We start from the raw sequence: 20,833 nt of genomic DNA, 5'->3' as shown, positions 1-20,833 counted from the left end.
AGAAATTTAGTCTGATGGGGTGCCTGGGCGGCTCAGTTGTTTGCACCTCTGACTCTTGGTTTTGGATCAGGTCTGATCTCAGGGTTGTGAGATCGAGCCCCGTGTTCAGCTCTGAGCTCAGCGGGGAACCTGCTTGAGATTCTCTTTTCCTCTGACAGCCCCTGCCCAGTACCTCTTGGTCTCTCTAAGATAAGTAAATCTTAAAAAAAAAATTTTTTTTTTTGGTCTGAACCAGAAAGAGGAAGAAGCCTGGGGTTCTGGGCTCCATGGTGCAGCTCCGTCTCTGCATGGGCTGAGTCCTGCTCTTCTCTGGAAGACAGGGACACATCAGTCTCTGGAGGCTTCGGTGACACTGGGGGGCTTGGCTCCAGCCCTGGGGAGGGGGGAGCTGTCCCTTTCCTTCCACCCTTCCTCCTGGGAAAGGCCGTGATGTGTGCAGGTCCGTGGCTGGAGGACTTCTGCCTGCAGAGGGAGAAGCAAATCAGGGCTTTGCCCCACTGAAAGCTGGCCAGGGGTGCCTCCCTTCCTCTCCCTGGGCCTTGGTTTCCCCCTTGGAAAACTAGCTGTGGTGGGGGGCTGGCCTTGCCCAGCGGATCTCTCCAGCTGTCCCTTGGGCTGAGCAGGAGGAGCCTGCGAACGGCTGGGCAGGGCGATGCCCCTTGAACAAAACAAGCGGGACCTGGCTGTGCACTCCCGGTCAGAATTGCACTTTGGCTCCCGGTGGGAGCCGGAACAGCACAAACACAGTCGGAAACCTGGACCAGCAACCCTCCCTCCGCCCACCATTTGCGCAGGCCCTCGGACGCTGGAGCAAAACAAACTTTTTTTTCCCCCAAACTTATTTTGAACACCAGCGGCCAGCACGCAGCGCCGGCAATCATTAACCCCGCGTTCAGGGGGGAGGGAGGGCGGTCGGCACCCTTTATAAGGCGCGCGCGGCTCCCAGCGAGTATCCGAGCCTCGAGCATCCGGCATTGGCTGCCTCTCCGGCATCGGCTGCCCTCCAGCACCGGCTACTTGGCCACCGCTCGCTCGCCAGGTCCCGCCAGCACCGGCCTCTGTCCGCCGCCCCTGCTCCACGATGCCTGAGCTCCCCGCTGCCTGCGCCTGGCCGCTTCTGCTCCTGCTGGCCATCCAGCCGGGCACGACGGCGGGCGCCCCCCAGCCATGGCACTGCGCGCCCTGCTCCGCGGAGAAGCTCGCGCTTTGCCCTCCCGTACCCGACTCATGCGCTGAGGCCGCCCCACCCGCCAGCTGCGGCTGCTGCCCGATGTGCGCCCTGCCACAGGGCGCCGCCTGCGGGGTGGTCACTGCGCGCTGCGCCACGGGCCTCAGCTGCCGAGCGCGACCAGAGGAGCCCCGGCCGCTGCACGCGCTCATCCGCGGCCAAGGCGTCTGCGGGCCCAGCGATCCCGAAGCAGGTAGGACCAAAGGCCCCACGGGGTCTCCCCGCCGCCCCCTCCCCCGTGCCCGCCCCAGACGGATTGCTGGGGGAGGGATAGCTAGTGTGGAGCAAACCCACTCAAGTCCAGAGCTTGGAGGGTAAAAGATCGTCGGTCACCTAGATGAGCCCCATCAGTTCATGGTCCTGCAGGGGCAGGTGCCCAGGAGAGGGGAGGTGAGGGCGGAGGGCTCACACAACTTGGTGGGAGAGTTGGGGAGAGGGCGCAGACGCCTGAGAGAAGAGGGAGGCCCAGGGGCTTCCTTAGCAGTCCCTGGGCCATGGGGGCCAGCCCTCCTTTCTGCTGCTGAGTGGGTGGCCCCAGAGGGCTGAGCCTCTGGGAAGGCCTGGGGTGGGGATCCCTTCCACCCCAGGGGGAAGCGTTTGGAATGTCCTTTGTAACAGACTCTTGTGGAGACAGCCCACGTTTGTCGACTATTTACAGAGCGTGTGTGAGCAGAGCCTGTAAACTTCACTTGCATTCGTACCAGAGAAAAACAGTGTTTGGTGTGTGTCCTTCCCCTAAGGACTTGACAGTCAGACCTTTGCTGAGATGCTCAGGGATTTACTTGTAGTGGGAAGAAGGGGAAACACCTCTCCCTTCACCCGCTCTCCTTACCTCCCCATCGGGGCCAGTGGCGGCCCTGTCCTGCGTCCTTGTGGGAGGGATCCCGTCATTCTGTGGCCTAGTAGGGCATCTGCCAGAAAGCGTGACCCTTGCAAGCAGGGGCACAGTGTTCCTACTGGTTCTTTGTCTTCAGAGTCAGTAAAATGCGGTCATCTTCAGTGGTCCTTAAAGGAGTTGTGTCCCCAGGACCCCTCAGGAAAGCCCGCTGTCTGCGACTCTGTCCACACACCAAATGCAAACGTATGTGCGAGTGGCTTCACTCTCCTGCTAATTTAGAAGCAAACACACAGGGTACCCTCCATCCCCAGCTTGCAAAATTGCTGTTGGGTCACTTGATTCCCCGGACACTGTCGGAAGCTCTGTTGAAGGTCAAGTGGCCCTCACCCAAGGTCCACAGGACCACCCTTCTAGCCCCACCTGGATTCTCTGGAGAGGAAGCCGCTTCCAGGGGTCAGATGCAGAAACTCGGGGAGGGCTCACGAGGTCTGCCGTGCTGTCTTTTTCAGATGCCAAGGAGTCATCGGAGAGCTCTGAGATCACCCAGGAGCAGCTCCTGGAGAATTTCCATCTGATGGCACCGTCTGAGGAGGACATGCCCGTCCTCTGGAATGCAGTCAGTAACTACAAGACCATGAGGTCTGGGTATGCCTTGGACACAGACTCCGACAAGTTGAAGGTGAGGGCTTCCCCGGGTCCTGAAGGCGTGGGAGTGAACGCCTTCCTCCCCGAGGCCTCTTAGACCTTTTCCAAGTCCGCCTTGAGCAGCATTTCCCTCAGGGACTTTGAAGAAGGGAGCCTGTTTGGTGGAAAGCCAGCCCCGCCGCGGTGCAGCTTCAGACACGAGTCTGTCGGCCCCAAAGCTCCTCTAGGCCCCTGCTCCCCTGTTTCTCAAAATGGTGCTCACGTCTGCATAACGTGACATTTATGACGTGATCCGTTTCACAGTGTAGTTCTGTGGCACTAATTCTGCAGGCATCGCTGCCATCCATTTCGAGAACTATTTCGTCTCTCACCCTGAGACTCTGTTCCCAGTAACCACTGACTCCCTGGTCTCCTGCGCTTCGACCCATCTTTTTAATCCTACCACTTGAGGGCGACCGAGAATCAAAGTTGTGGAGATGGGCACGGCGTGTGAGGAAAAAGAGAGAAAATGGTCCCCCCAAGCATGAGCCCCTTCGAACAGTGGGGCTCTGACCCGTTTCCCGGACACTTCAGGGTTTTGTCTGTGCGTGGTGCCCGATGGGGAAAAGTTCATTCTCATCCCGAGTAGCCGGATGGATGCCTTAATCCTTGCTTCAACTGGCTTCTGTGACCTAATGGCGTAGAGGAAAGGGGTTCACAGTCAAAGTCTCTGCTGCTGGAAGGGCTGGGTCCTCCTCGCCATCAGACTGCTATCAGACAGGGCAGAGGCGGAGGGGAGCACCTGGGGCATGGGGAGCGCTGGTCTCCCTGTAGGTGTTCAGCCAGCGTTCGGGAGGGTAGGTGTGCCCCCACGCATCTCAACAGCTCCCGCACACACTAACTCCCTCCTCACCTCCCAGGCAGGTCTGACCCACCCCCAGAGCCCCCATGGAACCTCTCCTGCCAGTCCTGTTCAGGTGGACAGTTCACTTATCCTTGTCATTTATCACAATGTCAAACGCTCTTCCAGGAGCCGTGCCGGCGAGAGCTCCACAGGATATTGGCACAACTGGCCGAGGAACACCAGTCGCCCAGACACCTTAACAATTTCTACCTGCCCAACTGCAACAAGAACGGGTTCTATCACAGCAGACAGGTGCGCACCCTGCCCGGGCATCCTCATGGGGACGCCCCCTTCCCGGCGCATCCCTGCAAGGCCACCCTTGCCTCCCAACAGGGCGTCCAGTCCCAAATACGCACCGTAAAGCCCCCAGCCAACCATATTAAGTAAGAGCCACCCCTTTGGGGTCACGGACTTGCAGCCCCCAGGAGCCTAAAGACCAGCTCGGTGGTCACGGACAGCAGGGGACCCACCCCTTGCTTGGCCAGGGCTCTGGGTACAAGTGTGACCTTGCTGCTCGGCAGGCCTGAGCAGGCGGGTGGGTGGTCGGTCCCTCATGCTCTAGCTGTTTCCTGTCTGTCCCACCAGAGGAAGGGGGTAGATCGTCTTAGGAAAGCGAGTGTCTCCTTGGACCTCTGTAGTGCTCTCTCCCCATGGAAGCAAACTGTCCGCTCAGTGGAACACAGCAGCGTTTCCAGCCCGGCAGATAATGAGCGAGATTGAAGCCAAACCAAATACTTAATTTTGAGGGGTTCTTTAGGACTCAGTGAAATGCGGGGTCCGGGGATGTGTATAGCCAGGGAAGGGGGACAGGTAGAGGCCATGGTTTCCTGAGCAGGAGTCTGCCTGGGAGTCCGAGGTGATGGCGGCCACACACGGGGCGTGCTCCCTCCCTGCTGTCGGGGCCACAAGCCGGACAGCTGTGTTCACGAGGCCATTTAACACATGCACAATGTCCTATCAACTGGACACACGGCCTTCATCTCCAGTTTCCGGGGAGAATGGCGGGGCGTGGGGGGGCTGACACGTTGGGCGTGCCCTTCCCTGCCAAGGTCACTGTGGCTCCAAGCTCCGCCGCCTCCAGCTGCACTGGGGCTGCTCCTGACCGTGCGCTCTGTCTTGCCTCTGCAGTGCCGGACCGCCACGGATGGCCAGCGGGGACTCTGCTGGTGTGTCTATCCCTGGAGCGGGGAGAGGATCCCGGGGTCTGTGGAGGTCAGAGGCGACCCCAACTGCAATCAGTATTTTGCCGTGCACAGCTGAGAGCACGTCCTCTCCTCTGTCCCTTCACAGGAAATATTTAAGTACATAGCGTATTTATAGTCTGGAAATCATACACACTTATCTATATATATGTATATGTGTGGGAACCACTTTTATACGCCGCCTGCTGGTGGACACGTAAATCTGTAGTTTATTTATTCACTGTACATGTATTTTTCCGAAACAGCCTGTGTGCTGTGTTTCTCTGTAAATCATGAAACCTGTCACGTCGCACCGGGTGTAAATACTTGATTTGTAGCTCCTCGAAGCTCCCTGTTTCCGGTTCTAAAGAGCAGGGGGAAATAAAGCCTGGAAAATGCAAACCTGAAATGCGGAGCAGGTGCATTTTTTTCAAGTGACTTAACAGGAGGCTGAAGGAGGGCTCCCTCCGCAGCCCCAGATCCGAGTCTGTGTAAACGTGCAGAGAGAGTCAGGTGGGGAGTCTGGGACCAGAGCGGGACATGGCCACATGGCTGGGAGTTCCTGTCGAGCTGGCTGTGTCGTCCCACCCACCTGCAGGGTACAGATGTAGTGAGAATAAATGCCCGCCCCCGCCTTGGGAAGGTGGTGGCTGCATGGACGGGGAGTGAATGTTCCCTCCCTGTTTCTGAAGTCCCTCTCATGCACCCCCTTCTCACGCAGCTTTGGGGTCCCAGTCCCGATTTACCATGGGACTCGGCAATTCCACTTCTAGAGATATATCCAAGATACATGAAACGTATGTCCATGCCAAAGCTCGTGCACGAGGTTATGTTCTAGATGCATTATTTGTAACAGCTAAAAGGAGGACCCGTCCAAATGCTCATCAGTGGATGGAGGGATAAACCCCATATTGTGTCTCCATCCACGAAAAGACTACCCGGCCGTGAAAAGGACTGACGTACGCTCCAACACGGAGGGATCTTGAAAAGAGTCTGCTCCGCAAACCAGCCCTGTCAAACGACGTCACACTCCGTGACGCTGTGAACGACCAGCTTAGGGAAAGCTGCAGAGACGGACTGGAGGGAGGGGTGGCTTAGGGCTGGGAATGGGGGCTGGCGGGCGACAGCCCATGGGTACGGGGGTTCTTACTCGGTGGTGGAAATGTTCTGAACCCGAGTGAGGACGATGTCCCATGTCCGTGGAGACATTCAAAGCCACGGACTTGCACACTTTCAATGGGGCCATTGCATGGTATAGGGAGTCTATCTCAACAAAGCAGTTAAAAAAGATTTTCTGGGGGCAGAGGTGATGCTGGATTCCAGGAGAAGGCACAGGAGCCGGAAGACCAGGTGGGAGTTTCCTGGAGAACTAGTGACACTTGGAGTCACCTGTGCCCCACCCCCGCCCCCTTGGGCTCCTGCCTCTCTCCTGCTGACTTTGAACCCTTCTGATCAGCTTCCAGGATTCATCACAATCCCCGGCTGAGAGCGCACTCCCACTCCCACTATGGGTCTGCATTTGGCTCGCTTATTATTTGTTCTATTTTTAGTAATGCGCTGAGGACTCACCTCATTAGTTACGTTTTCTCTGTTTGTAGAGTTTCTAACATTAAGTTATTGTGTAGGGGTGGAATGAACTCAAGTTGGAAAGGGCATAATACCTTCTATATGAACGGTGGGATTTGATTTAGTAACAATTTCCTTGGGATTTTTCTATTGATGAGCACCATAGGTGGGTATATTGCCTTTTCGTCTCTGTGTGGTTTTGGCTGTGGAGTTATACTGCTCCTGTAGGACGAATGGAGGTCTTCTATAGCTTCTTAAAAAGTCCTTGTTGATTGGGATGCTCTGTTCCTCAGTCGTTTCTTAGGGCTCGTGAGACCGTTTTGACGTGGTGTTTTCTTGATGGGAGTATCCTAAACATTCCTTCAACTGTTGTCACAATTACAAGAATCTGCAGGCTTTTGATTTGTTCTTCAAAATTACAACTTCTGTGGAATTTTAGATTTTACTTAGGCTTTCAAAGTCGATGGTACACAGTTTTGATAGTGTTTTCTGAGAACCCGTAGAGTTTCTGCTTTATCTCCTATGTTTCCTTTCTCTCATAATGTTAGCTGTGGACCGCTTATGCTTGACAGTCTTTTTAAAGGTGTTTCCCTCTTTTGTTGGGTGTTTCAAAGAAGCGTTGGCTGTGTTGAGCTCACGTCTTCTTGGAGACGGCTTTCCGCTCCAAGGTCTTATGACCTCTTTGCTTGTGTGGTCCCTGGGTTTGCTCTAAGCACCACCTCACGTAGCTGGTTTTCAGCCCCTCTTTACCTGCCCTACGTATTTCTAGTGTATATTTCTTTTGATCTCCTTGCTTGCCTTCGTTATCGTCATCAACATGACCCACAGTTTTAATTTCAAGATGCTTACTTCCTCCTTCAACCTTGAGTTATTCATGTCTGTGCTTTTTTATTTTTGAAAATGTGCGGATCTAGGGAGATTATACCTGTCATTAATTCTCAGTGTAGTCACGTTATGGTCATGAACTATCGTGTATGTGGTGCCTATTCTTTGATTCTGAGGCTTTCTTACGACCTGGTATATGATAAATTTTTCAGTGTTCTGTAGGTTCTTGAGAAGGACGTGTCACCTGTAATTCCCCCCATGTAACTTGGTTCGGCTAAGCAGGCTAGTGTGGAGGTTGCAGATCTCCTGAATCCCTGCTGATTTTTTTTTTTTTTTGGTTTGTTTAATAATCAATAATGAAGACAGGGCAAAAATTCCTGTAATCAGATTAATTTTCAAATAAGATTGTTGAAAGATATCTTATTAGGTGCCCAGGTGTTTAGAACAGCTAGCTACTCCTGGTTAATTTACCTCTTGTTATCTTGTAGTGATTTTCCCTACCTTCAGTTAACCACTGTCTGGCTTATAATCTATTTGTTCTGGTGGTACAAGCTGCTCTCCTTTATTTTGGCTAGTTTTTCTGATACCACTTTTCTTTTCTTTTTTTTTTTTTTAATATTTTATTTATTTATTTGAGAGACAGCGAGAGAGAGCATGAGCGAGGAGAAGGTCAGAGGGAGAAGCAGACTCCCCGTGGAGCTGGGAGCCCGATGCGGGACTCGATCCCAGGAATCCAGGATCATGACCTGAGCCGAAGGCAGTCATCCAACCAACTGAGCCACTCAGGCGTCCCCTGATACCACTTTTCTATCCTCTAACATTTAGCCTTGTCTGTGGTAACCAAATACATCTTGACTTTCAGCAAACGAACCTGCCTCTGTTCAACTGGCAAATCTTAACATCGGTTTCAATGAGTTCCTAAATCTCCACACGAGCGACATTTTGGGAGGGATAATTTCTCGTGGCAGGGTTGTCCTGTTTTGGGAAGTCTAGCAGCATCCCTGGCGTCCACCTGCTCCACGCCAGGGGACCCTCCAGGTGTAAGGTCAGAAACCTCTGCAGACAATGCCCACTGTCCAGGGGGGTTAAGGGGCGGGGGATAGCGCTGGTGCCACTGGACAATCACTGACTCCAGAGCACTGATTGTGGGACCCATTCACGGCATCTTGGTTTGTTACTCTGTTCGCCCCCTTCCGGCTTCCACCTTCAACATCAGGACCTGGAACCTCCCACACCGGGTCTTCCTCCAAAATGCCCGTCAGTGTGCTTCTCCGGGATGGCATGTTCCCGGGTCCCCAGCACCTGAAACTATTTCTTACACCCTTGCCTTCAAAGGCAATGTGACTGACTGTAAAACTCCAGTGGTTGTCATTCCTTTGTCCTTCCCGCGTCCAGAGTCATGGTCACACCCTGTGGAGTCCGCTCCACGCTTGTTTCCGCATCTGGGACCTGCTCTTTCTCTCTCCAAGCTTTGATATTTTACAAATTCACCATCATGTATCTGCCAGTGTTTTTAATTCTTTTATTTTAAAAGATTTTATTTATTTTAGGGAGCAAGGGTGGGAGGGAAGCAGAGAGAGAATCTCAAGCAGACTCTGGGCTGAGCGTGGAGCCTGATGTGGGACTCGATCCCACGACCCTGAGATCATGATCTGAGTGGAAATCAAGAGCCTGATGCTTCACTGACTGACCCACACCAGCGCCTCTGTTAGTGTTTCTGAACTGTGTCCCTTTCTACATTTGGTAGAACCCATCAGCCTACAGTCTTTCGTGTTGTGTTTTTTTCCTTACAATGAGATCTCTCTCTTATTTCTGTAAATACTCGCCAGGATGTCTGTGGTCTGGACTCAGCCTCCCTGCTTCCAGCCTCCAGTCCTCTCCACTGTTCCCTTTGTTTTGCAATTTCTGACCCCTTCCTCCTTGTACGACAGGTGGCCCGCTGTCGGCTTCATCTTTGCTCACTCAGCCCCTGGCTCTACCCTTTCTATTCATCCCATCTCTGTGTTCTTGGTTTCAACCATCAGAAACTTCATGCCAACTTTGCCATTTTGTTACTCTTTTTGCTTCTAGCTCTTACTTTGTAATAGGATACCTTGGCTCTGTTCTCCAAACCTGTGCTGCATGGACAGTTACGATTTTGTTTCGAATGGAAAGGATCTGCTTCTTTGTTTCCCTTTCAATTTAGTTGTGCTGCTCAGAGTTCCGGCGGCCTGTGAATGCTCCTCACCCGGGGCAGCCGCCGAGTGCACCTTCCCCACCTGAGGCTCCCGGCGCAGGCACAGGGAGGATGCCAGCGTCTACGATTGCCCAACCAGGGCGGGCACTATGCTGTGTTTCCTTTTAGTTGAGTGCATGTGTGCACGCCTGTGTGCATGTGTGAATGAGTGTGCCTGTGCGTGCGTGTGAGCGCATGCGTGTGCAAGAGTGTGCCTGTGTGTGCACCCGTGTGTGCATGCGCTTGTGTGGGCACATGGTGTGTGTACACAGTACCACCGCATCGGCTCTCATGTTCACCCACATTGAGCATTTTTCCGTATCGCTGACCTCAACAACAAGGTGGGTGACATCATCACGGTCCTTTCTAAGGAATGTGTTTCCATTTAAAACGTCTTGGTGCTGTGTGCAGGCCCGGAGCGCCGCCGTCAGGCGCGTGTCTGGAATGCTGGGTCCCAGGGTCCGGCTGTATGAGCCAAGCCTCCTCTCTGGACAGCTTGCCACGGTGGAGAAGCCCCTTCCATAACGCCCTCCTCAGCACCGTAACTGTGATGCTGCCTTGTGTTGTCTGGCTGGTTGGACCCCAGGGACCCCGGAGAGCTGCGGGAGCGGCTGTGTTCCCTGGGCCCCGTGACACACACGCCCTGGCATGCTCATTTCTGTGCTGCTCTCACCAGCAGGGGCTTTAAAGGACCTGCGGCACTCGGGTCCCAGATGCCAGGACACCCGTCAAACTCGTGCATCCCAAGCATCCCATGGTCACCCGGCACCTGCTGCCCCCAAGGGCCTGGTCTGCTCGCTGGCTCCCTCCCTCCTCTGGGTTAGTGCTTGGTAGGCATGGACCCCTATTGACCTTGGACCATGGCCTGTCCCATGTTCCTCTGCGTTTGTTCTATGAAGACCTACGGAGCTTGATGCCAGAGGGTATGACTCTGTAGGGCGAACCCATCCCAAATGCTTCTTTAAAGGGTCAGTTATGGCTCTGGACAGGCCATTTTGTGCAAGGAGACCGGTCATTGATTCTTGAAGGCACCTGCACAATTACGCCAGGGCCAAGGCAGGAGCCCGTCCAGCCTCTGGGTCTCCCTCTCCTCCTGCCTCATCCACTGCCCTCCAAGCGGTGGGGGCGGCAATAAAGGGCCCTAGGAGAGGCCATCCGGCGTGTTCCATGCCCACCCTTCTTGGCTCTGAAAGCTGAGTGGTGACAAGATAGGTCCCTGGGGAACACCCCCTAAATGCAAAGGCCAGACAGTCATGGGGGGCACTTGTCCACCTGCCATGCCCTCCCGAGGTGGGAATAAGCCCATAGTCGGCCTCCTAGAACCGCAGGTTCCCAGCAGGTGTGGAGGGTCCTATGTGCTCAGAACACCTTCCTCTCTCCTGGTTTATTTCTCTAGCACCACAAAACACGGAGTCAGTCATTAACATGGGGATGGGGATTTCCTTATGGTAAAACTGAACTCTTTATAAAAAATACAGTGCAAGACAAACTTTTCAAAAATGCCTTTTCCCAAAAAAAACTTTATTAAATAAACTATGAAGGCAAGGTCACAGGTAGGCAGAATGTCTCGAGACCCCCTTCATGTTCTCCGGGAAGGCTGCGTGCCCTGCTCGTACCCTGAGGTGTCTCCAGCTCAACTGTGGGACCCAGGCCCAGCCGCAAGGACAGCAGCCAGGCCTGGCCTGAGGGCCTCTGTCAAGGCCGTGCTTCTCTTCTCTGGCGCGGCTCGCATCTTGCCCAGGATTATGACACACGTCCTAGCGCATCCAGCCTAGGACGGATACGAGGGTGACACGTCCGGAGAATGTGTTGTCTCTGCACGTGTGTGTGACTTAGAAACAGAAGAGGGGGGTCTGAGTGCGGCGGGCCCAGGGTTCTCCAGCTGCCTCCAGCGTCCCTGACAAGCTGTCCCTCTTTGCTGGGTGATGAAACTATTTTTACTTTTATATCGTGCTGAGGAGGTGATGAGTGAGACAAAAAAATAAAACTCATACTTGAATTGCAGAATGGAAAAATGCTTCTGTCTGCGGTCACCAGAAAACCCTGCTCTAACTCCACGACCTCTGAGATGGGCGGACTCCTGCTGTTCCCCGCCACCCCCAACCTGCCTCTGGAAGTAAACCCCAGGGCAGGTGCATGGGGATGTCCAGACACCAGGGTGCGGGGCTCTCTGTTGTCCCCAGGCCTGTGCTTGTTTACCTGGTGGGGACGAGGCATGCTCTCTACAGAACCAACACCCCCTGGGTCTGAAGTGGGCTGTGTGGGCCCGCTTAGGGCCACGGGCCAGCCAACTGCAGCACTGGAAAATATTTGGAGGAAAATAAAAAACCCAGCCAAGGGTCAGATGTTCCAGTGCACACTCTAGAAGAACCCTAGGCGGTTCTTCTAAACTGTCTCTAAACTTTGGTTGAGAGCAATCAGTTTGCCACGGAAATTATAAACCGAGTCTGCGGTGAGATGGTGAGCCTGACCTTGTAGTCTTTTGTGTGCAAAGTAAGGTGTTTCTGAGCTCCACGTTATGGTGGACAAACAGAAAAAGGGATATATTGAAATAACTCCTCCACCTTGAAAGGCTTAACTGCCCGGGGACCCTGGGGGACCCTTGGCTTGAGACTCCAGCTGTGGGGTACAGGGACTCACCTTACACTGTCCCCAAGGAGCACCTGCCAAAGACGAGACACAGGCAGAGGCCACGTCCCCAAGTGCCACCCAGAACCTTGAATTCTTTCTTCCCAGCTTGTGGGGAAATATTGTAGCTAAAAACGAAAATTTGGGGGCACCTGGGTGGCTCAGTGGGTTAAGCGTCTGCCTTCGGCTCAGGTCATGATCCCAGGGTCCTGGTATTGCACCCTGCTCAGCGGGAGCCTGCTTCTCCCTGTCCCGCGTCCCCTGCTTGTGGTCTCTCCCTCTGTCAAACAAACAGATAAAATCTTTACAAAAATTTTCTTCTGTTTACTTAGATTTGTCTCGAGATGAAACACCTTTATTCTGTTTTCCCCAACGGCTCTCCCGTTTTTGGGCAGGCAAAGAAGTACCGAACACCACAGCAACTCTTCAACATCATAAATCTCATTTAAAATCTCATTTTTGTGTTAAGTGAAAATAAACTTTATTACAATGGTATCAATCACAGACTATCAAAATATCTGTTACGTTTTACAGAGAAAAACCAGCCACACTTGTGAGTGGGAAGCACGTTCCTTTCACAAGTCCTCGTGGTTTCCAACAGTCTGCCCGTGAGGACAAGTCGGCGGCAGCCGAAGGCTGGCTGTCGGACTTCCCTGTGTGCATGGGTGTGACCGTGCACAGGTCCAAGTCCAAGGTCTTCCAAGGGACTCCAAGTGCCTGAGACAATCTTGACCCCAGGCCCTGTTTCCCTGAGGCTGCTTGCACCCTCCTGCGGGGTCTGTTCCGCTTCCCCAGACACGCCGCTGTGGCCCCGGGGCCCAGCCCCCCGGTGCACGTGGTGAGCAGCGTCTACTTGCTGTCCATGCTGTAGCAGTGAATGTCGCCTTTCCCCCGGGCGTCGAAGCCGGGAAGCGGCTGCCCATACTTGTCCACGCACCAGCAGAAGCCTCGCTTCCTGCCCTTGGAAGGGCGGCACTGCGGGGGAGCACAGAGTGAACCCGGGCCAAGGGTGCAGCAGGCCCCCAGGGAGGCCATGCATGTGGGGGAGGGGGTGCTCTAGAGAAGCAGGGCTGTGTGGTTCTGCACCCCTCAGGTCTCAGGTGGACATTAGCCCCCATCGACCTGCAGGCATACCAGCAGCCTGAGGGGGTGAGAGGGTCCCCCTGTCCGGTGCACCTGTCTCAGAGCGCCCGTGGAGCCGCACAGATGGGCTCTTAGCGCGCCTTTGCTGAGCAAGGGATCCATGGGGACACGCCGGCAGCAGACATGCTGCTGTTTAATGGCTGATGGCAGAGAGGCTTGACAGACACCAGGAGGCCCGTGGCCTCACTCATTCTGCAGCTACTGTGGCAGGAACTGTGGGTGCTGCCGTCACACGGTGGCTCGTGTTTAGAGACATGCTTACCCTACCCTAAAGTAATGACCCCCCCCCCAGTTGTGCTACAACTCCCGGGAAGGATGGGTGAGGGGGCCAACAGGGGATCTCGGGGAAGCTTTCTGACCCTTTAGTTAGGCCAGGGACCTCTGGGGGTGGTGCTTGGTGGCTCTGCGGGTCAGGGGAGGTATGGATGGCGGGAGCGGGGGAGGGAACCTTGCGAGGTTGCCACTTACCTGCTTCTTCTTGTAGAAGCCCTTCCGGTCACAGTTAGGGATGTGGATGCCCCTGGGGCTAAGCATGTCCAAGAACTTGAGTCGGTTTAGCGTGTCTTCCACCTCCCGGCGGCACGGCCCCTGCGGTGCGGGGAAAGCCACAGTTACTCGGGAGTGCGCGGCCTCAGAGAGTCCCATGCATCCGTGGAGGGACCTGCTGGGCCATCCCCACCATGACACCAACCCTGGCTCCCCGTCTCCCATGAGGTCCCCAGAGCAAGGCCCAGGACCCGGGAGAGAGTCGCCACAGGCCAGGGCACCGAGAGACCAGGCGAACAGAACACGGCCGGACTCAGGGCGCCCCTGCCCATGTCCTTCCACCTGGAGGCCCATGAGATCCTACAGTGGGAAGGGTCCCTCCACACTCAGCCCACTGCCCCCAAGAGAAGGCTCACGTATTCCGTCTCCCGCTTGGACTCGGAGGAGAAGTTCTGGGTGTCGGTGCTCTGGGACTCATAGTCCACCTTGTAGCGCTGGCTGTCCTTGGCGTGCCCTTTCTTGATGATGTCTATCTTGGTGTGCAGGGGCTGGAGCCTGGCGTCGGGCACCCGGTGAGTGCTGGGGACAGCCTGGCCCTGCACGCTCCCTGCACTGTGGTCTTCCTCCGACTCACTGCTGTTTCCTTGGAAAGTGCAAGGGACACGCGGGTGTGATAGCCATCCGTGGTTACCAACGGTCTTTTCAAAATCTTAACCCCTGGCGACCAAGACCCTGCTGGATGGAAATGTCGTCCAGCAATTCCAAATAACCTAAAAAACACCGGCATACAGTACTGTCCCACGGTACCAGCAGAGCATGGCTGCGACTCTGCCCCAGGAAGCCCGCTTTCTAGAATGAAATCTGATGTGTGCTTTCAGAGGCGAGGTGATGGTGGGGGATGGGCAGGGAAGGGTTCTCACTGTGGATCTGGCAGCGCCTGGCGCCCTCCGCCGGCAGGGGGCACGCCTGAGGCGCAAGGTGCCCAGGATTTATGACCCGCAGGCCACCCCAAGTGCAGCCTCCTGGCACTGGGGACCAGCACACCTCTGCCCTACCTGCTGAGTCAGAGGCGCCAGGTGGGGGCAGCCACCTGGGGCAGGGGGTCCAAAAGCCCCACAGGGATTCTGATACCGGCGCTGTCCTGTGCCATCCGGCAGACTGGCCCAGAAACCTCACTCCTCTCCAAGCCTGGCTGCAGGTCCCCTGGCTCTGGGCGTTTAGGGTGGCGTGTGACAGGTCTACATGTCCTATCTCTAACTCCCTGTCCACTCATGGGCTGAAACACTCCCCAAGCTGCACAGACTCTGTGCGAGCCCGAGTACTCAGTCCTTGAGAGCCCCCCCCCCGCCGCCCCCAGACACTACTCTGCGACCAGCGTGCTAAAGACGAGGCCCTGACACTGGTGTTCAAATGTCCCCAGCATCACGGGGGTTTCATGTGCAGGACTACAGGGGGGCTGACCAGCTATGGGGAAGGGCTGTGGCTCGTTAAACTGCCACACCTGGGGGGGTGCTGAACGCCCTCCTCAGGCCCCGCCCCTCATGAACCGTGGCAGCCCCAGGGAAGCCAGCTGAGACCTCTGGCTCTAGGGGATGGTTGCAGTATCTCCTGGAGAATGCTCTGGAGGCTGGCTAAAGGACAGGCTCTTACCGGGACGTGCCCAGCGAAAGTGCGCTCACCAGGGGCTGGGCAGACACCCTCTCCTCCCTGGGACTCCACTTCCTCACCTGGGAAAAGACAGTCCCTGGAAGCGGAGGGGCAGGGGCGGTCGAGCTCCCGAGGCGTCTGGCGTCTGGGCCAATCCGGATTAGCCCCAGCGCCAGATACCGTCGGTTCTTAATTGGTAGAATTTGGTTTCAATGTCCTTTAACCTTAGGGTTTTTTTCCTCCCTTTTCAGGGAAGTACTGGGGACAAAGGAGATGCTAAAAGTATGTAAATAAACATATTTGCATTTCTTTTCCATGAACTGAGTAATTTCTTAAACCACCCGGGTTTTCTTTCTAATGCCTGCTGACTTAAGCAGAAACACAAAACCTCTGCATTTAAGCAACAGATAATCTTAACTTCTGGCTGCCATTTAAATGTACCTCCCCACACCCACGGATTTTACGTCTCATCAAACTTTAGGTCTTCTAATCACATTACAATAAAACACATCAACCCACACTGTGTAGCTATTTAGCTAAAAAGCACCATTCCCGGCTCACTGACGGGAGCTGTGTCCTATGAACTTCTAATATTACTTTTCCAATACCCAGAAAACACGCTAGAAACAAAGTGTACATGGCAAATGACGTTAACTGCTCAGGGACAAACGCACCTAGCAATTTAAAATCCACTGTGATAAAACACTGCATGTTTTAGGCAACGGGAATTTTGCCTTCCCACCAATCCTGGGATGGTGTCTGTTTCTCTGGGATCCAGAGCCAGCCCTGCCTAGCAGAGACAGAGCCTCAGCCGGGAGAGGAAATATGCAGAACCCGAAATGACGAAGAGACCTCCCTCCTGCCAGGCCAGGGTGGGGGCCTGCCCACTAACTGTCCAGCCCGGTGCCTTGGAGGCCAGGGCAGAATTCTCGGGTCCTCCAGCTCTGCAGGAGCCGGACTCCCAGAACCCAGGGAGGCTGGCCAAGCCTGCTGGAGGGAGATCTGCAGCAACAGCTGCGGACTCCATTTAGGCTGCTTTCTCAGGGATCAGCGTGATGTCCTTCACGGAGCCACGCGGCTGACAGTGGCCCAGCCAGTGGCCTAACTCTGCCAAACGTGAGCCTCTGTCCTCTGGAGGCTCCCAGGAACGGGACCTCATCCCTTCCACCTCGGATTAAGTGGCAAACAGTCTTGAGGTTTACGCAACCTCCCTTCACCATCCCCAAAATCTTGGAGTCCACGCTCCCTGACATCCAGGAACCAGGGCGGACGGGATGCGCCAGGGGGACGATGCAGGACTTGGCAAACCGAGTTCAGCCCCCACGTTCCTCCCTGCCTCTGGGGGACCTTGGGGGAGTCCCTTCCTTCCAAAGTCAGATTGCCCAAATGCAAAAGATGCCAATACCCGATTCCCACCCTACTGTTTCTGGCGCACCCCGAGGCGTGTCACTGCTTCGCAAACTAGGTCTGTGCAAGTGTTGGCATTTTTATACTGCAACCATCTCCCACAACGTGCCTGCCCACCTTCTCCAGTCCGAATCCGGCCGCACCGCCTCCCAGCTTCCCCAGCTCCCTCCGCATCCTCGGCGTAGACGCGCTCGCTCCCAGTCTGCGAGACACGGAAGCCGCGTTCCCGAGGTGGGCCGCACGCTCCGTGCCTACGTTCCCGCGCCGAGCCCGCGCCAAGAGCGGGGGGAGGCTCCACGGTATGGGATCGGTCGTGACAACCTCGTGTCCCCCCTCCCTGCCCGGAAAACCCTGGACCCAGTTTTGCCGAAAGCGCTTCGTAATTAGCCAGCGCTCAGTTTTGCCGAAAGCGCTTCGTAATTAGCCAGCACTCCGCAGTGGGCCGGCTGCACGCCGTGCCGCGAGCGAGCGCCCTCGCTCTCTGGACCCCGGTTTCCGCGCCTACGGCACCAGTGGCGGGGCGAGATGTGGTCCCCGCAGTGGCGCCGCCCCAGCCCCTGCCCGGGGCCGGCCGCCTCACCTGGCGCGGACGGCGCTGGCAGCAGGTAGGCGCGAAGGCGGCCGGCGGCGCTGGCGTTGGCGCAGAGCCCGCGGCCATCCAGCAGCGCCTGCAGCGGGCGTGGCTCACCAGGCGGCGGCTGGCAGCGGAGGCCGGCGCCGCAGCGCTCGGTGTAGACGCCGCACGGCTGGCCCTCGCGCAGCGCGCACGTCAGGCAGCAGCCGCAGCCCGGCTCCCTCACCAGCTCGGAGCACGAGGACGCGGAGGGCGGCGGCGCGCACTGCGCCAGAGCGCGCGCGTCGCACGGCTCGCAACGCACCACGGGGCCCGCGCCCGCCGAGCCCGCGCCGGCCCGTGCGGCCGGCGGCCCGCGGAGTAGTGCCAGCGCGATCAGCGCCGCGGCCCAGAGCGCGGGGCGCGCCCGCTGCATGGCGCCCACCGCGGGGGCCCGCTGTTCGTTCGGCCGGGGCGCGCGGTCGGAAGGAGGCGCGCGGCGCGAGGCTGCGGGACGGCCGAAGGCAGCGAGCAGGACTATGCGCGGCGCCGTCGTTCTCGCATCTGGGCGGCCCGAGCGCGCCGGCCGCTATATAGAAGCCGGGTGGCCGAGGACACGCCCCGGAACGGCGCGCGGGGTGGGGGGGGAGGGGGCGGGCCGGCGCGCAAGAGGCTCGGGGCTCCCGCCGCACCCGGGGCCACTGGGCTGGGGGCGGGGACGCGCAGCGCGCGCGGGCGCCCAGGCACCTGCTCGACGCGCGCGCTCTGGCCCCTTCGCCACCCCGCAGTCCCGGGCAACTGGGCGGCCCCGCCACCTCGCGGTTCCCGGCGCCTCCAGCCACCCCGGCGTTCCTCGCGCCCCCCGCCAGTCCGCCGCCGCCCTTCTCCCTGCGGGCCCGGGGGAGGTCGCCCCGCGGAGGGCTGGTGTCGGCGAGACGGGCGTCTCCGCTCCTCGCCGAGTGTACTTTGCGAAGCTTTACAGAATGGGAGTCCTCGGGTCCGGGAGGTCGTGGGACGTTTCTGAGTGGGAATACCTGATTCGCATCGAGGTGTCTGGTTTCCTCTGCCCCCGCGGGGCCTTCTGCACCCCCTCCCCCACCTCCCCCGGGACGTCCAAAGGCGCACCTGCAGGTGCGCACGTGGGCTTCGCGCTTTTCAGGTTCGCTTCGCACAGCCGAGAAGACCTCCTGGGCGTTTCACCCCCAGGCCGGCAGAGGGGGCCGACCCGAGTGGGTCCTTAGCAGGCATCGCGTACATCACCACGGTTCTTGTCCCAGTTATGCTCCCAGATTGTGTTTTTAGGCGGAGTTGACGCCCCAACGAAACGATGGTTAACGCAGTAAAGAGAGCTCAGCCGAGGTGTCATTAATAACCAAATAGTCCGTGCAACAGATCATTTTTACTGTCATTTCCCCAGGCCACCGTGCATCCCTGTACTGGGTGCTCTCCTGTGCGTCGACGTGGGGATTGTTTGGGATTCTCGCCTGTCTATGCTCGGCGGTGAGCCCTGAGGTCGCGCTCCCGCGCGGTGTTTGTGAAGGTGTCCGCGCGCCCCTCTCCGAGGTGACCAACAGAGGGCGCCGGCGGTCCAGGATTGAATTGCGCCCTGCCCTGCGCAAGGCTCTCCAGCCGGGAGCCTGTGGCTCAGCTTGGCGAGCCCGAGAGACCCCCGCGCGAGGGCACTTTCCCGGACGCTGCTGGAAAGAAAGTCTTGCCCTAGGAAGTGGACGGGTGTCTTGGAGGATCACTGTGCAATTTGCAGTAGAAACCGCACTCGGGACCCCCTCGCGCTCTCCCCTGCCCTCGGGCCCTTGCCCTGCCTGCGCAGCTGTGGGTGAAGCTAGCGTGCACCCTCGTCCGCCCTCGCTGCGTGTAGGCGCGTGCAGAGGTAGATGTGCGTGCGTGCCCTCCCTTAGAATGGGAAGACCGGTTTGCTCACCGCAGATACACAGACAGCAGAGAAACGAGTCTTACTTCAGGCTCTCCAAGGAAGGGAGGTGAGAGACACCCAGCGGCCTGCGTCCCCGGCAAGGCAGAGGCATGCTTGCCTGTTCCCTAGGTCCGACGCGCAGGCTCTGGAGACCCGCCGCGTTTACCCTACACTGTGCACGACCTCCTGGCTGCCCCTTCCCGTGCATCCCTCCTTGTAGCTGCGTGTCAGTTGCTTTGGCCTCCGATTGCTCTGGAAAATCAGGGGAAGCAGAAAATGCCCTGAGGGGTTGCACATTCTCCTTCACCATCGCGGAGACCTCGATTCTGAGACTGGAGCCGGTTGTGCAAAGGTCCCTGAGGTCGGCCTTTGTGTTTAGGACAGCGTCGTAGGGGAGCCGCACCGTGACACATTCGCTGCGTCGTCATCCCGAGTGGAGGCCGGGAACACCTGGGTCCTTCTCCGGCTGCGGCGGGGGAGCAGGCGCGGGTGCGGCGCGGGGGCCCTAGAGGGCGCGGGAGAGCCGGGCGCCGCGCCCGCTGCACACCCGCCTCCGCCGTGAGCCTCAGCAACAGTCAGGACCGCACCAAACGGGTGGGTCTGCGGCAGTGGGCAGCGACGTGCGGAGAATTACGTTTCAGTAATTCAATTTTATTTCACGAAAGAACAGCGCAGAGTAGATCCCTCTCTGTAACAAAATTCAGCTGGCCTGGTTATGCTTAGTGACCGCTGGGATCAGCCTGTCGTCGTAAGCAGATGATAGGAGGCTCTGCTTTTTTTGAACCCACTGCCGCTGCTCACAGGCACCTGTCCCCATATGACATCAGCCTCCTGGCCTCCCTTCTGCCCAGGCCCTGGGGGACCTTCCCCCCACCCCCACCCCAGGGTCTCTCTCCCCAGCAGTGTGGATGGATGTTGGGAGCACTGAGCCTTCCCTGCTGTATCCCAGAGCTATGGCTGTCAGGCTTACATGCCACAGTGGACTTTGAACAGGAAGGTCCTAACTCCCCAGAGGCAAGGAACGTGGGGGTCCTCATTTCAGGACTCAGTGGCGCACTGTCTGAATCTTCAGTGTTCCCTGCTAGGGGAGGCATGAGTGGGGACAGGGAACCTAATTGTCGCTCCGTCAGATTTCCTGCTGGATGAGCCCCCCAGTTCTGTGTTCAGGATTGGGGGTGCCTTAGGGTGTTACTGCTGATAAGGATGCTGGAAATGGCTTTAACCTACAGATGAGAACAGCAGGGGTCCAGCTGTCCCTTTCGTTCACAGTTACCGAGCACCTTCTCACATTGGCTCTGCGGTCTCACGGGCTGGCCAGACTGGACTGCGGCGGGCAGTGGGCGTCTGTGTCCCAGGGGGGTGCCTATGTAGTCAGAAGAAACTTCAGGAATGGTGGCATTTCAGTGGAGTCTTACCAGATGTGGGAGAGCCTGGCTGAGGGGAGGAGCCAGAAGGAGGGGTGTGGACCAGCAAGGGCCATGGCCCTGTGTGCCTGGAGGGGTCAGGGAGCTTGGAAGGGACAGCGTCTCTTGATGGAGGTGGGATTCTGAGGTTCAGAAGGGAGGATAGAACTTGACACAGTGGGCTGGGAAGGGGTGTTGGTGGCATCAGAAACCCACATTCTGGACCTGGGGACCTCAGAGTCATTGTGTCCTGGT

At 57.1% G+C, this 20,833-nt stretch overlaps 2 protein-coding genes across 2 annotated transcripts; one reads left to right on the top strand and one right to left on the bottom strand.

The window, feature by feature from the left end:
• The first annotated feature begins 935 nt into the window (after positions 1-935).
• Positions 936-5,184, top strand: IGFBP1 (insulin like growth factor binding protein 1). Its single transcript, XM_004739432.2, has 4 exons — positions 936-1,421; positions 2,576-2,745; positions 3,721-3,846; positions 4,723-5,184. Exons 1-4 carry the CDS (start codon positions 1,082-1,084, stop codon positions 4,852-4,854), a joined length of 768 nt encoding a protein of 255 aa, XP_004739489.1. The 5' UTR covers positions 936-1,081; the 3' UTR covers positions 4,855-5,184.
• A 7,281-nt stretch (positions 5,185-12,465) lies between these two features.
• On the bottom strand, positions 12,466-17,817 carry IGFBP3 (insulin like growth factor binding protein 3). The gene is made up of 4 exons (XM_045089578.1): positions 17,273-17,817; positions 14,055-14,281; positions 13,621-13,740; positions 12,466-12,984 (listed from the first exon to the last, which is right to left on the bottom strand). Exons 1-4 carry the CDS (start codon positions 17,679-17,681, stop codon positions 12,859-12,861), a joined length of 882 nt encoding a protein of 293 aa, XP_044945513.1. The 5' UTR covers positions 17,682-17,817; the 3' UTR covers positions 12,466-12,858.
• Between the last annotated feature and the right edge of the window lie 3,016 nt (positions 17,818-20,833).

This window comes from Mustela putorius, unplaced genomic scaffold (assembly GCF_011764305.1).
Source record: "Mustela putorius furo isolate JIRA1106 unplaced genomic scaffold, ASM1176430v1.1 tig00003845_pilon_pilon_pilon, whole genome shotgun sequence".
NCBI classification, from domain to species: domain Eukaryota; kingdom Metazoa; phylum Chordata; class Mammalia; order Carnivora; family Mustelidae; genus Mustela; species Mustela putorius.
The sequence above is the reverse complement of the archived record's forward strand: the minus strand, read 5'-3'. Positions and strand labels throughout refer to the sequence as shown.

Bases quoted from the DNA above. Each gene is read 5' to 3' on its own strand.
- IGFBP1 (XM_004739432.2), top strand. From the start codon at position 1,082: ATGCCTGAGCTCCCCGCTGCCTGCGCCTGGCCGCTTCTGCTCCTGCTG. The intron at 2,746-3,720 runs GTGAGGGCTTCC...ACGCTCTTCCAG, and splicing joins CAGACTCCGACAAGTTGAAG to GAGCCGTGCCGGCGAGAGCT. The intron at 3,847-4,722 runs GTGCGCACCCTG...TTGCCTCTGCAG, and splicing joins GGTTCTATCACAGCAGACAG to TGCCGGACCGCCACGGATGG.
- IGFBP3 (XM_045089578.1), bottom strand. From the start codon at position 17,681: ATGCAGCGGGCGCGCCCCGCGCTCTGGGCCGCGGCGCTGATCGCGCTG. The intron at 14,282-17,272 runs GTGAGGCGGCCG...GCACTTTCCAAG, and splicing joins GCCAGCGCCGTCCGCGCCAG to GAAACAGCAGTGAGTCGGAG. The intron at 13,741-14,054 runs GTGAGCCTTCTC...CCCGCACCGCAG, and splicing joins CCAAGCGGGAGACGGAATAC to GGGCCGTGCCGCCGGGAGGT.